Source organism: Grammomys surdaster, unplaced genomic scaffold, assembly GCF_004785775.1.
Source record: "Grammomys surdaster isolate TR1022 unplaced genomic scaffold, NIH_TR_1.0 166, whole genome shotgun sequence".
Lineage (NCBI taxonomy): Eukaryota > Metazoa > Chordata > Mammalia > Rodentia > Muridae > Grammomys > Grammomys surdaster.
In genome coordinates, this window is record NW_021604614.1 from 14506126 (window position 1) to 14519250 (window position 13125).

General features: G+C 53.5%; 1 protein-coding gene across 1 annotated transcript in view; it reads left to right on the top strand.

Annotated features, from left to right (window-relative positions):
• Cux2 (cut like homeobox 2) overlaps positions 1–13125 on the top strand; it is a 68519-nt gene that overhangs the window by 33250 nt on the left and 22144 nt on the right. The window contains exons 5-10 of the mRNA XM_028765963.1: positions 4868–5002; positions 6628–6748; positions 7687–7763; positions 8314–8380; positions 9617–9665; positions 12734–12838. Coding sequence (XP_028621796.1) covers positions 4868–5002; positions 6628–6748; positions 7687–7763; positions 8314–8380; positions 9617–9665; positions 12734–12838 — 554 coding nt within the window. The remainder of the gene's footprint in view (positions 1–4867; positions 5003–6627; positions 6749–7686; positions 7764–8313; positions 8381–9616; positions 9666–12733; positions 12839–13125) is intronic.

Sequence of the window (13125 nt, forward strand, 5' to 3'; positions counted from 1 at the left end):
GGGCTGTTTCTCCAGGTACGTCCTGTTGACTAGAACACTCTCCTTCGTCACCAGGCTGGCTCTGCTCACTGTCACCCCTAGACAGGTCTTCCTTACCCTAGCCTATACATGAGCCCATTCTGTCTGACATGCACCCTCTCTGACGTGGCTTCACCTGTCTCTTGTCCCCCTGTCCCGTCTGAGCGGCAGCTGCAGGAGGCCAGGGTTCTCCTCTCTTTCACTCCTCCCACAGCCCAAACCTTCCTCAGCACCCAGGGGACCCTGGCAGTGCGTGGAGTGAGGAGGAGCCGTGCCTGGCACTTAGTGTGGGGTCAACGGCCATGAACTTGTGACTGCGGCTTGCGCCCCACAGTTGTGGAAGTCAGACGTCACTGAGGCCTAAGGCACCCTACGCTACTTTCCTAGCCAATGTCATAGTCAGGATTGGACCTTGAGCCTCCTATCCTGGCCCCTCCGGGGTAGCCTTGAACACTCTGGAATGAAGGTGTGAGGAATTTTAATGACTCTCCTCATAGCCTGTTGGAACAGCACACACCTTTAGTCTCAGCACTTGGAGACAGAGACAGGCAGATCTCTTGAGTTCGAGGTCAGCCTGGTTGACATAGTAAGTTCCAGGACAGCTCAAGCAATGCAGAGAGACTCTGCCTCAAAAAAATCTACCTTGGGTGCAGGGTTGGGGATGGGAGTTGGGGAGGGATGTCCCTGCCCCATTGATTCACCCTGGGGAAGTTCCATCACCTGTGCCTCAGTTTCTCCATCTGTGCAACAGAGACACACCATTACTTGCCTCCCGTCAGTCATAGGCTGGGAGGGCTTCATTAAAGACTGGCTTGGGAGCACCCCCCCCCCAGCGACTCTCCCCCTCCCATTGGGGACTACAAGATCCACAGTGGGTGGAGAAAGTAGCTAGCAGCTTCTGGGGGGTCCCACCATCCCCACCTGTGTAGTGGGTTGGAGAGCAAGTGGCAAATGGAATGAGCCAGCGTGTCTCCTGGGGAGCCTTCTGTGTGGTCTCTCAAGAGTCCCAGAGTGTGGTTACCTCAGAGCAAGGAGGCTGGACACCCATTTCTCCCAGGAAGTGATGGCAGCATGTGGGGTCACCCTCTGCCCCAGACTTCACAGACGTCACAATAGGCTGGCTGGCCCCGGCGATCCCGAGCTCCAGTGAGCACTAGGCTCTTGGGGTGGCCACAGCGGCCAGCGCCTGGCCTTATTCACCTCTCCAAGTCCTGCCCTCCAGACTCTGAGCAGCAACTGCAAAGCCACACAGGAAAGCGGGGGCTGTTCCAACCTGAGTCACACACCTCCCCCTCCCTGTCTCTTGCTCATTTATGTAGGTCGTGCTGAGGCTCAAACTCAGAGCCTCATGCCTGCTACGCAAGGACTCTGCCACTGAGCCACATCTCCAGCCTTTCTTTCTTAGCCAAGGTCCTATGTAGCCCAGGCTGGCCTTGAACATGCGTCATCACTCCCAGTTTATGGGAAGCCAGGGTTGAAGCCCCGGACTCTGTGCACAGGAGGCAAGTGCTATACCGACTTAGCCATACCCCCCCTTCTCCCCACCCCGCTTTTCATTTATGAAGTGGCCCAGGCGGGCCTTGAACTTATAATCCTCATGCCCCAGCTTCCAGTGTAGCTGAGCTGACAGGCCTCACTGCCAGGCCCAGCTTAGTATCTTGTTTTTAATCTCTCCCCATTAATGTCTCCTGAGCAGTAAGGACCGCCCACATTCCTACCACCTCTCCTGTCAGGGAGACCCGGGGCAGACACACAAGCCAGCCAGGAACTCCTCAAGGAGGGCAGAGAGCTGTCCTTGGCCTCTGTGAACAGCAGGTGACAGGAACCCTTTCCTGCCCTGGTGTGATACTTTTGACCTGGCCTTCAGGGCCCCTGAGCCCCAAGCTGGAAAGTTCCTGGCTCCTGTAGCCTCCTCCCCTCCCCATGCTCACCCACCCTCACCCCCCACCCCCATGTTTATCTAACTTCCTTGACCCCTGCAAACACCCGGTGCCTTTCTTTTTTTTCTTCCTTCCTCAAAAAAGAAAAAAAAAAACAGGCCACACTAGAAAGCAATTCCTTGAACTTATTAAAAAATCTAGACTTGTAAATTAATTTGTTCGTGTTGTACAAAGGCTGTGCAGATGGGCCTGTTAGCACGCACACAACAAATAATTAGAGATGAATTTTTAGCCGGCCTGCCTAATGCACTTGCTGGGTTAATTATGTCAATGTATAATTACACCAGCCCGGGGAGGCATAATGGTACACCCCGCTGAGCAGGCCCGGCCTAATGACAGGCGTTGGGGGTGGGGGGTGCAGACAGAGGAGAGCCTTTGCCAAGTCCTGCCCACCTGCTCACCTCAGTACCAGAGACGACGTCCAGCTTCCCCGCCACCTAAGCTAACGGGAGACGGAAGAACAAACCAAGGGGCCGCCTTGCTCCAGCCAGACCCGAAGGCGCCCCATGCAGGCACAGCCCGAGTCTTTCTGCCAAGCAATAGTGTATTAGGTTGGGCTTTGTGATTCGTCAGCCAGGTTCAGTAAGAAGGGAGAGGCAAGGAAGGGTGTGACCCCAGCATCCGTTTCAGACATCCATCCACTCAGGGATAAGGAGATGGATGGATTTAGAGACAGATGAGGCTGACCGTACTGGGCAGGGTCTGTTCTTGTGTTAGAAGATGAACTCAGTGTGGAGGCCTCCCTGGAGGAGGTGGCATTTGAGCAACTGGGAAGGGCAGGGAGCATGTTTTCGCTGGCACTCCTGTGCATAGCCTCTGAGGTCAAGACCGGGGTATCATGAAGAAGGAGTAGTTAGGGCTTCTGTATGTTCTGAGGTTGGGGGGGTGCGGGGGGCTATGTTGACCATTTTCTATGTGCCTCGTCACACGCCCCGCCCCCACCCCGGGTGCTGCCATCTATGGTAAGGCACAGAGAGGAACATCTGCTTGTCAAAGCAGCACGGGAATCCGGAAGAGGGTGAGTCCATAGGAAAGTGGCTCCAGGGAATGAGAAGCAACTGGGGCCTCAGGACCTGTGGTCCAGGACACCTCTGTTAGCACCGCGTGCACCTCCCGAGACATTGTTTGCACACGCTAGGACCACCCACGTTTGTGTGATCCCATCAGAGACCTAGTGTCACACCACCCGACTCTCTGAGCCTCAGTGTTTTTCTATGGGACAATGGATTGGTTCTCAACCAGCCACAGGGGACTGTGGAGGCCATTCCTATGCTGGGATCCATCACTTGTGAGGTGTCTTTCCCCTGGGCTTCTTGAGTGTGGTGTGTAAGACGGTGAGGCTGGCCAGAGCTTACATCCTAGCTGTGTGGGTTTTCTTCTACTTAACTGGGACGTGTTACACAGCCCACGGTGCATCCAGCCAGGGGGAAGGCTTTACTGGATACAAGGAGTGAGGGTATCAGGAGACCACATGATCAGTTTGAAGACCGCAGGGGGCTGGACAGATGGGAACCAAGTCCCACCAGGTGGGGGTACCCTCGCTCAGCTTGGCCCCCACAGCAGGTCCACTGCCTCTGTGTCCCTGGGCATGTGGTCACTATGTGGGGCCTCTTTGTGTATCTGCCATTATAGTTGATGTCAGTTACATGCCGATTAAGACACTGTGGGGCTGGGACAAGGGGAGGGGTCAGTCCCTTATTGTCATGGAGGGGGACATGGCAATAGGCAGGCATGGTGCTGGAGAAATAGCTGATAGCTTTATATCTTAATCCATGTACAGCAGACAGAGACTAAGACTGGGCCTGGCATCTGGGCATGGTGGTGCACACCTTTAGGGAGGCAAGAGCATCTCTTGAGTTCAAGGCCAGCCTGGACTACATAGTAAGTTCCAGTACTACATAGAGAGGACCTGTCTCAAAAACGATAGATAGGTGGATGGATGGATGGATGGATGGATGGATGGATGGATGGACAGATGAATGGACAGACAGATGGATGGACGGACAGACAGACAAACAGACAGACAGACAAAGGACGATTGAGCCTAGCATGGGCTTTAGAAACCTCAAAGCCGCCGGGCAGTGGTGGCACACGCCTTTAATCCCAGCACTTGGGAGGCAGAGGCAGGCAGATTTCTGAGTTCGAGGCCAGCCTGGTCTACAGAGTGAGTTCCAGGACAGCCCGGGCTATAAGAGAAACCCTGTCTCGAAAAACCAAAAAAAAAAAAAAAAAAAAAAAGCAACCTCAAAGCCCACCCCTGTTGACACACCTCCTCAGCAAGGCCACACCCCCTAATTCTTCCCAGACATTTCCACCAACTGGGAAGTAAGCGTTCCACCACCTGAGCCTATGTGAGTCACTCCCATTCAGACCGCCACAGGCAGCTCGGCATGTACTGCTCTTGCAGAGGACCCCAGTTAGCTTTCCAGCACCCTCGGAAGATGGCTCACAGCCACCTGTAACCCCAACTCCAGGGCCTCTGACACCTTTGGCCTCTGAAGACACCTGTGTACACACACACACACACACAGTTTTAAAAAAATTAATCTTTAAAATAAGTTTAAGCTGGGCGGTGGTGGCACACGCCTTTAATCCCAGCACTTGGGAGGCAGAGGCAGGCGGATTTCTGACTTCGAGGCCAGCCTGGTCTACAGAGTGAGTTCCAGGATAGCCAGGGCTACACAGAGAAACCCTGTCTCGAAAAACCAAAAAAAAAAAAAAAAATAATAATAATAATAAAATAAAATAAGTTTAAAAAGAAAGAAAATGTTGTCTGCTTTCTGCAGCCATCAGAGTGACTCCGAGTGGCTTCCCCAGACGGTCCTCCCAGCTTGCTGTGGAAGGGTGTCTGAGCCCCATGGAGCCTCCCCAACATCTTTCTACCCCTTTCTCTCTCCTACTCCTTGCAGACCCTGTCCCGTCATTTGAGGTGGCGCGGACTCTAGCCGACAGACTGCAGCGTCCCAGCCTCGACCCCAGTGGGCAGCGCCTGCAAGACGTGCACATCTCGTGGAAGAGGTGTCGAGAGCCACCCAGTGCCAGAGGTACTGATGACACCACCGCGGGAGGTTGAGGACAAATGTAGATGTCAGAGCTTCAGACAAACCTGAGCTGCCTTTGGGGTTAGGGGTGGAGCAAGATCTGGGCTTTGCTGCCTCTGGTGACACTGGGTTCAGTAGCAGGGTCACAGACGCTGCAATGTCAGGCCCTGTCGCCTTGTATACACCACATCCAGCCAGAGCAGTGCTAACCACTGTGACTGGATGTTCCAGTACTCAGAAGACTGAGACTGAAGGACCTTGAGCTGAGGGCCAGCCTGAGCTACATAAACCCTGTCTCAAAAAAAAAAAAAAAAAAGTTTAAATAAAAGCTGTATAAACTGACAACATGACCGCTCCATGGTATGGTTGAGGGAAAGGTCTTTATTGTAGGTACAAGGGAGAGAGTGACCAGGGGCAGCGAGAAGAGTCCAGACCAGAGAGAGAAAGTAATAGACTGAACATGGCCAGCGGACTGGACAGGGCCAGTGAGAAACAGGCGCAGAGCAAGGGAGACCGAGAAAGGGAGGGGGTGGGCGCTGAGAGGGAGAGAGAGAGAGAGTGTGTGTGTGGGCAAAAGAGGGAGTGTAGCCAAAATGGCAGGGTTATAAAGAACATGAGTGGCTGGGAGCAGGGAAGCCTGTGAGCTGGGGACGAGAAGAGCTGGGGACACCGTAGGGACTGTGAAACGTGTAACAGGTACCTGTGCCCTTGCGGGAGCCTGGAGGCCAGCATGAGCCCCACTGTGCTAACAACATGAATTACAGGCAGTCATTTGTCCCTTCAGCCTGTGATCAGGGAAATGGCTCCTTTTGGTAAAGGGGGACCAGCTCCACAATTTCCTGAGAAATGCTGGCTTTTGTCTAACACCCCCCACCCCAGAATTTGGGGAAACTCCTCTGGACCTGACACACACAGTGCACAGATACTGTTGTGGTGTAAGTTAGAAATGGTTTAGGTGGTAAATCTGACGTATATTTCAGCATAATTTAAAAAATAATAAAGACAGCGAGGATGACAATGAGGGTGGGCGTGGATGGCTTTAAAAGGGCGGCTGGTTACGGCTGGAACTTTGAGAGCTTGGCTTTGTGTCCCAGTCGGGACTGCTATGATGAAACCCCACAAAACAAGTTGGGGAGGAAAGGGCTTACACTTCCACATCACTGTTCATCGTGGAAGGAAGTCAGGACAGGAACTCAAGCAGGGCAGGAACCTGGAGGCAGGAGCTGATGCAGAGGCCATGGAGGGGTGCTGCTGACTGGCTCGCTCAGCCTGCTTGCTTATAGAACCCAGGACCACAGCCCAGGGATAGCCCCGCCCACAGTGGGCGGGACTGGAACCCTCCCCATCAATCACTAATTAGGAAGATGCCCCACAGGCTTACCCACAGCCCTAGATTATAGAAGCATTTTCTCAGTTGAGGCTTCCTCCTCTCAGATGACTCTAGCCTGTGTCAAGGTGACATAAAAACCAATCAACACACTTTGTGAGCGGGCCAGCCTGCAAGCCAGTCGGTCCCTGCGCCCCGACCCCCACCCCCATGATAAACTGAGGAGCTGATCCCAGGGGTCCAGGCCTGCCTTTGCCTGCAGCTGTCTGGGTGATGAGTGTGATCCTCCTGTCTTCCGCAGAGCAGAACGAGGGGACGTGTCCCACCGGGCACACGCCAGCCAACGGTAACCACCTGCCAGGTCCCGAGGACACCCTCGTGACAGACGCCTTGCTGCAGAAGGATGAGGCCGAGAGACAGAAGTGAGGAGGGTGGCAGGGCAGGCTGCCCAGGAAGCCTGCCTAGGGCAGTCACGGGCAGGAGGGAGATGGGAAAGGGAGAAGGACTCTGAGGCCGGCCCTACAACTCTCACCTGACTCTTCAAGCCTCAGTTGCCCTGTCTGGGGAATGGGTACATTCATCAGCCGTATCCAAAAGAAAGATACAGCAGACATTTTTGTTGGTTTAGTTATATAAAAAGACAGCTCTCTGGGGTCACAGGGTCACGGAGCTCTTGTCAGTTGTGGCAGTAACACAACCCAGGCATGGCTCCACTGCTTTCCTTACCTTGGTCTTAAAATGGTCAGAGGGTTACACCAGGCCCACCAGCCTCATCAAGGGCCTTCCCCTTGACGCAACATGAGTGGACAGTAGACATCAGTCTTACCCAGAGAGAGTTCTGCCAGAACCTAAGCTAGCACCTAGTCGGGCTGGCAAAAGGGACGGAAATAAAGACAAGTCACATCGATATAATGGTGAAGGAAAGACCAGCAAGAGAGGGGAGATCCGATGGGGTAGTCTTTCTAGTGCGCCACGGGCAGGCATGGGGTAGGGGTGGGTAAAGGCCTCAGTCAGTGAGACTCATAGGAAGGGTACAAGAGGCCAGGCAAAGGCCATGAGATAGGAGCTAGCCTGGAGCAGCCAGGAGGTGAGTGTAGCCAGAGGGGAGGGAACCATGAGGCGGAAGTGATATCTGAGGTCAAGGGTTCATTTCCTGTCGGCTGCTGGCTCTGTGTAACCTTACTCCAGTCCCACAAGGGCCCCTGAGGGTCCAAGCTCCCTCCACAGGCAGTGAATGACCCTTGGAATGGGAATAAAACCAGGGAAGCTTTGGGGGTGGCGTGCCAGGCTCTGTGACACCCACTATGGCGGGACCAGGTGGGTCCCAGCAAGCAACCTGAGCACCCCCGTGTCTCTACAGGGGCCTCCAAGAAGTCCACGTCACCTTGGCAGCCAGGCTGGGGGAGGCAGAGGAGAAAATCAAGGTGCTACATTCAGGTATGGCCCTGGCTCAGGCGGCAGCCCTCAAGTGGCTGGGAACAGCGTGGGGGTGGGGAGTGGGGGGTGGCCAGTGAAAGAATGAACTTGGGGACATAGATCTGGGAAGCAAGAAACAGAGGGAAGCAAGAAACAGGGTCAGAAGCCGGGGTGGAACCGAATGGGGTGAATCCTTGACGGCGGCCTACACTAAGCCATGCCGCCCATGTCTGGTAGAGCCAGATTGTCAGGAAGGTGGCTACTGCCTGAGAAGCCTCCCTTCCAAACTTCTCAGTGTAACTGGCAGGAAGCTGAGGCAGGAGAATTAAGGCTAGCCTGAGCTACCTAGTATGTTCTAAACTGGGATTTTTTCAAGAAATCTTAGCAACAGGTCACAGACCGGGAACTCCTGGCTTTGTCAGCATGGCTGGCCTCGGGGTGGGTTGAAGGGCCACAGCCTCTGCCCTCTGCACTCCTGAGAGTTCTAAGAGTCCCCTGCCTCCCAGCTTGGGGGAGGGGACCCGCGGGACCACCCAGCCGCCCCTCCTCACCCAGCCTTCTCCCCTCCCAGCGCTAAAGGCCACACAGACGGAGCTGCTGGAGCTGAGGAGGAAATACGATGAGGAAGCTGCCTCCAAGTGAGTGAGCTGGGGACGCCTCCTCCCTCAGTCTGCCCCATACAGGCCTCCTCCTTCTGACTCCCTGAGCCACTCCGTTCCTCAGCCCCAGGCATGCCCCTGACCCATCGTCCCATTCTACTCACACACCAGAGTCACAACACTCTTGGATCCACCTGAGTGAGGCCACTGTATAGCCTCGACCCTGACCCTTGACCCCTGACCCCTGACCCCTGACCTCTGGTTCTACCAGGTGCCCTAGACATTCCTCAGCTCCCCAGTACAGCCAGCGGAGGCCAAGGGACAGCCTCTAAATGACTCAGAGTACAATCACTTCTGGTTTAAGACATCACTCACTTCATAAACAGTTATTGAGTGCCTACTGTTTATCTGGTGCTGTGCTATGACCCTCGTGGGGTTGAGGGGACATGACCTCTTCACCCTGTCCTTAAAGCAGACACAGGCAGTGAAAGGCTATACTGAATCCACTCACAGACACTGCTGGGCACTCACCGTATGTGGGCACTGTGCCGAGCATGAAATTGGTTTCTCTAAGGCAAGAGCTAGAGGCAGGGAGAGAAGGCAGCGGTGGCCCAGGCAGGCAGCGTCAGCTAGGAAGTACACCTCGGGCAGTAGACAGTTTGTGCCAGCAAAGGCCTCGAGGATGCACAAAGTAAGGATGTGACCAGTAGTGTCCTCCAGGTCCCAGGGTCCCAGCAAGCTAGGCAGACCTGTCCTAAGTCCCTAGTGTCACAGTCTGGAGGAAATGGTACAGTTACAAGTGACCCCCTCAGGGAGTCACAGCAGGAACATTGTAGGAGTTGATTCTTAGAAGGAAGGGCACTCGGTGAGGGAGTCCCATTTGTAGGTTCCCAGAGATTGGGGCCCTGGGCTGTCTTTAAGAAGAGCTTTGTGCACATAGTAGGCACAAACCACCTGACTGGGATTAACACCTTTAACCCCAGCACTCGGAAGGCAGAGGCAGGTGGATCTCCTCATTCAAGGCCAGCCTGGTCTACAGAGAGAGAGTTCCGTGGTAGCCAGGGCTATACTGAGAATCCCTGTCTCAAAAAAAAGAGGGTTGGCGGTAGTTTTGAGGCCCAGTCCCCAGGTCCCAGCAGTCAGGATTTTTTTTCCTGCCCAGTGTGTTTTTTCTCTGGGGAGTGTGGAGGGCAGCTTCCACGGCCCTGCACTGTGGGTAGAGGTACATATGGAAGCTGTCAGCCTGTCTCAGGGCCTCTTTCCTCTGTGTCTCAGGGCCGATGAGGTCGGCTTGATCATGACGAACCTGGAGAAGGCCAATCAGGTGAGCAGTAAGCAGGAGTCTCCTGTTGGGGGTGAGGGGGGGTAGGAGTGGGGTTGAGGGGGCAGTGGGACACCCAGCCCAGGGTTGGGTTGGGGGTATTTGGACCCAAGCTCTCTGACCTTGCCAAGCTCCCCTGAAGTGCCATAGCTGAGAAACAGCACAGGAATGACCTACAACACCCTTGTTACCGAGTATCTTAACTATCCACCTGTGGGTACAGAGAGATCCCCAACATCAGCAGGCCAGTCCTTTGGTAAGGCACATTGTCATTTTGCTTGGGTCACTGCAGGAGGCCCTGTGGCAGAGTCCCTCAGATCAAAGGCCCTGGAGCCACTCTCTGTGGGCACAGTGCAGGCTAGGAGACTTCTTGAGCCTCTGCTCTGGGCCCCATAGGAGCAGTGACCAACCAGGAGAGGCAGGGTCAGAGCAGTGATGATAGTGACTTTCTTGGCTTCTGCCCCTGCAGCTGGTTGGAATGTTCTGTTTGTTTTGAGGCGGGATCTGCTGTATCTCAGGCTGGTCTTGAACTCGCAGTGTAGCTGAGGCTGACCTCGAACTCCTGATCCTCCTGTCTCCACCTCCCAAGTGCGGGGATTACAGGTGTGTGCCACCACATCCAGTTTTTACTTTCTATAAACTGTGTTGCTGATTGGAACCCGGGGCTTCCTTCATGCTGAGCAAATACTACTGACTGAGCCATGCCTCCGGCCATGTTATTTTAATGGTCATTAAATGACCCCTCTGCCAGCATTTGCTACTTTGTGGGTTCTTTCTTAAGCCCTTCTCCACCCTTTTTCCCAGCGTGTCACACTAGACACACTAGATAGAGAAAAGAGGCCAGAGAGGAGCCCATGTTATTGTTAGACTACTTCCTGCTGACTTAGGGGTGTAGAGTTCCTAGGGATACATTTGGACTTCAACATCAGGGTATCTAATTTCTTCTTGTTGTTTCTTCATTGCACACAATGACTTAACAAACCATGACTGACAGCAAGCAGCCAACAACCCACCCTACGTCTCAGGGCCCTCGCATTTATATAGCCGCTGGAAAGTTCCCAGAATTCCAAGCGTCACACAATCACACAGAAACGATCTGCAGCTGGCGAAATCACACCCCTGCCAGAGCACGAGGCAAATCACAGTCGGCTGCTGTGGACAGTCTGAAGCACCGCCGTATCCCGCACCTGGGGTTAAAAATGAAAACATGTTCTTACAATGCTTCTGTATTTTTCAAAGAAACCAAAATGCCAAAATTGTCACTGCAGACACTCATTTATATCAGTTGAATAGCATTTTTAGTGGCTTTGATTTTTTTGAGAGAGGACCTCACTCTAGCCCTGGCTGGCCTGGCACTTGATATGTAGACCAGGCTAGCCTTGAACTCATAGAGCTCTGCCTGGTTCTGCCTCCCTCTGGAACTAAAAGCACCACTATTGCCCAGCCCTATCTTATACTTTTAAATAGGTAATTAACTCACATAGTTCCAAATTCAGAAAAGATGAGTCAGGGCAGATCCAAGACAGTGCCCTTGCCCCAGCAACCTGTCTGGCTGGTTTCTGGGCTCTCCGTCCGGAGATGTCCACCCATTTACAAACCAACCAGCAGACCCACGTGAGCCTCACGGGCTCTACCTGCCTCTGCTGGATGTCTGTCCTGTACCCACCGGCACACTTTCACCTAATCCAGGACAGCAGCTTCTGCTTCAAGCAGCAGCGGATAAATATTTCAGCTCTGGGAGAATCACATGTTGTGTGCTAAAGAGGCAATTTTGCAACTGTGGCACTGTGTCCATGAGTGTGCACGCCTGCGTGCCGATAAAGCTTTATTTATAAGAACAGTTAGTGGGCTATAGATTGCTGAGCCTGCTCTAGTCAGGCCACCCTACATGACTGTTTATATAGTCAATGCCCACTCCCAACACCTTCATGATTAACCTCAGGCAGACACCGTCTCACTCGTGCAGAAGCTGATGCGTGGGTCCAGTTCCCCAAAAGTGGGATTACTGGGCAAAGGGTTCTATGCCTTCAAGACATGCACACAGGGCCAAACCGATCCTATCTTTGCAGGGTCCAGTCTGGCTGTCCAATGAGGAGGCCACCAGTACTGTGTGTCCAAGTGTTCAGCTCTTTGCCAATGACATGGGCTTGAGGAAAAAAAAAAAAAGATCATAGCCAGGTGTAATGGCATAGCATAGACCTCTGATAGAGATAGAAGGACCAGGATTTCAAGGTTATCCTCAGCTACCTAGCGCATTCAAAGCTAGCCCGACCATAGAAGACCCTGGAATAAATATCCAAATAAATAACATGAATAGATTTCAGCTCTACCCTGTGTTCCGTTTAGCAATGTGCCCTGCTCTCCCTTTAAACACTAGGGCCTCCTCTGATGTCTGTTTTGGTTCATTTGTTTATTTATATGAGTGCACTGTCACTGTCTTCAGACACACCAGAAGAGGGCATCGGATCTCATGACAGATGATTGTGAGCCACCATGTGGTTGCTGGGAATTGAACTCAGGACCTCTGGAAGAGCGATCAGGGCTTTAAACCGCTGAGCCATCTCTCCAGCCCATCATCTGATGTTTTTAATACCCTCTACTTTGTAAAAAGGGAGACCTAGGCCTTAGAAAGCCAAGGGGCTCACCCAGAGGCTGTGACAGCCGGTGAACTGGGACCACCTCTGCAGATCCCGTCTCTAGTGTACAGTCTAGGTCCAGAGGACTGGACAGGTGCAGACAGCTCCTTCTGGCCCTTCCCTCCTTGGCAGAAGGAATGTTCTCACTTTTAGGGTCCCAGGTAACCCAGTATCACCTAGAGTCATCCATGGTAGCCTCTGTTCAGTAATACCATCTCACCAGGGAAGGTGAGGCAGCTCTTCCTTTGTACCCACCCTGAGGCTCAGTGATGGGGCTTTCCAGGGCCCGGCCTGACTGCATTCAGGACCATGGGAACCTAGACCCTTGGAGATCCAGGATGTAGAGGGTCCTTGTGTGTTCTCTCTCTCTCTCTCTCTCTCTCTCTCTCTCTCTCTCTCTCTCTCTCTCATCCGCTCCCCTCTTCCCTTCCTCAGAGAGCAGAGGCTGCCCAGCGGGAGGTGGAAAGCCTGCGGGAGCAGCTGGCATCGGTCAACAGCTCCATCCGCCTGGCTTGCTGTTCCCCCCAGGGACCCAGTGGGGTAAGGATGCACCTGGGACGTGGGGGAGGCAGAGGGAAAGATTGGGGAAAGCCCCTGTCTCTGCACGTAGGAAAAGGTGGTTGTCACTGGGAGGGCGATGTGGATGTGAGCGGGGACACACAGGTCTCTGTACACAGAGTTTTGTTAAGGTCAGCGTAGTAAAGTTACTGCCACCTGTTGTGTCAACAGGGTACGGCTGTGTGTGAGCCGCTCTAAGTGTTCGAGCTTCCGCTGACTATTGTGTAACAAAAAGCCTAGTATCTTCCTTTGGATGCCTTCCTCACCTT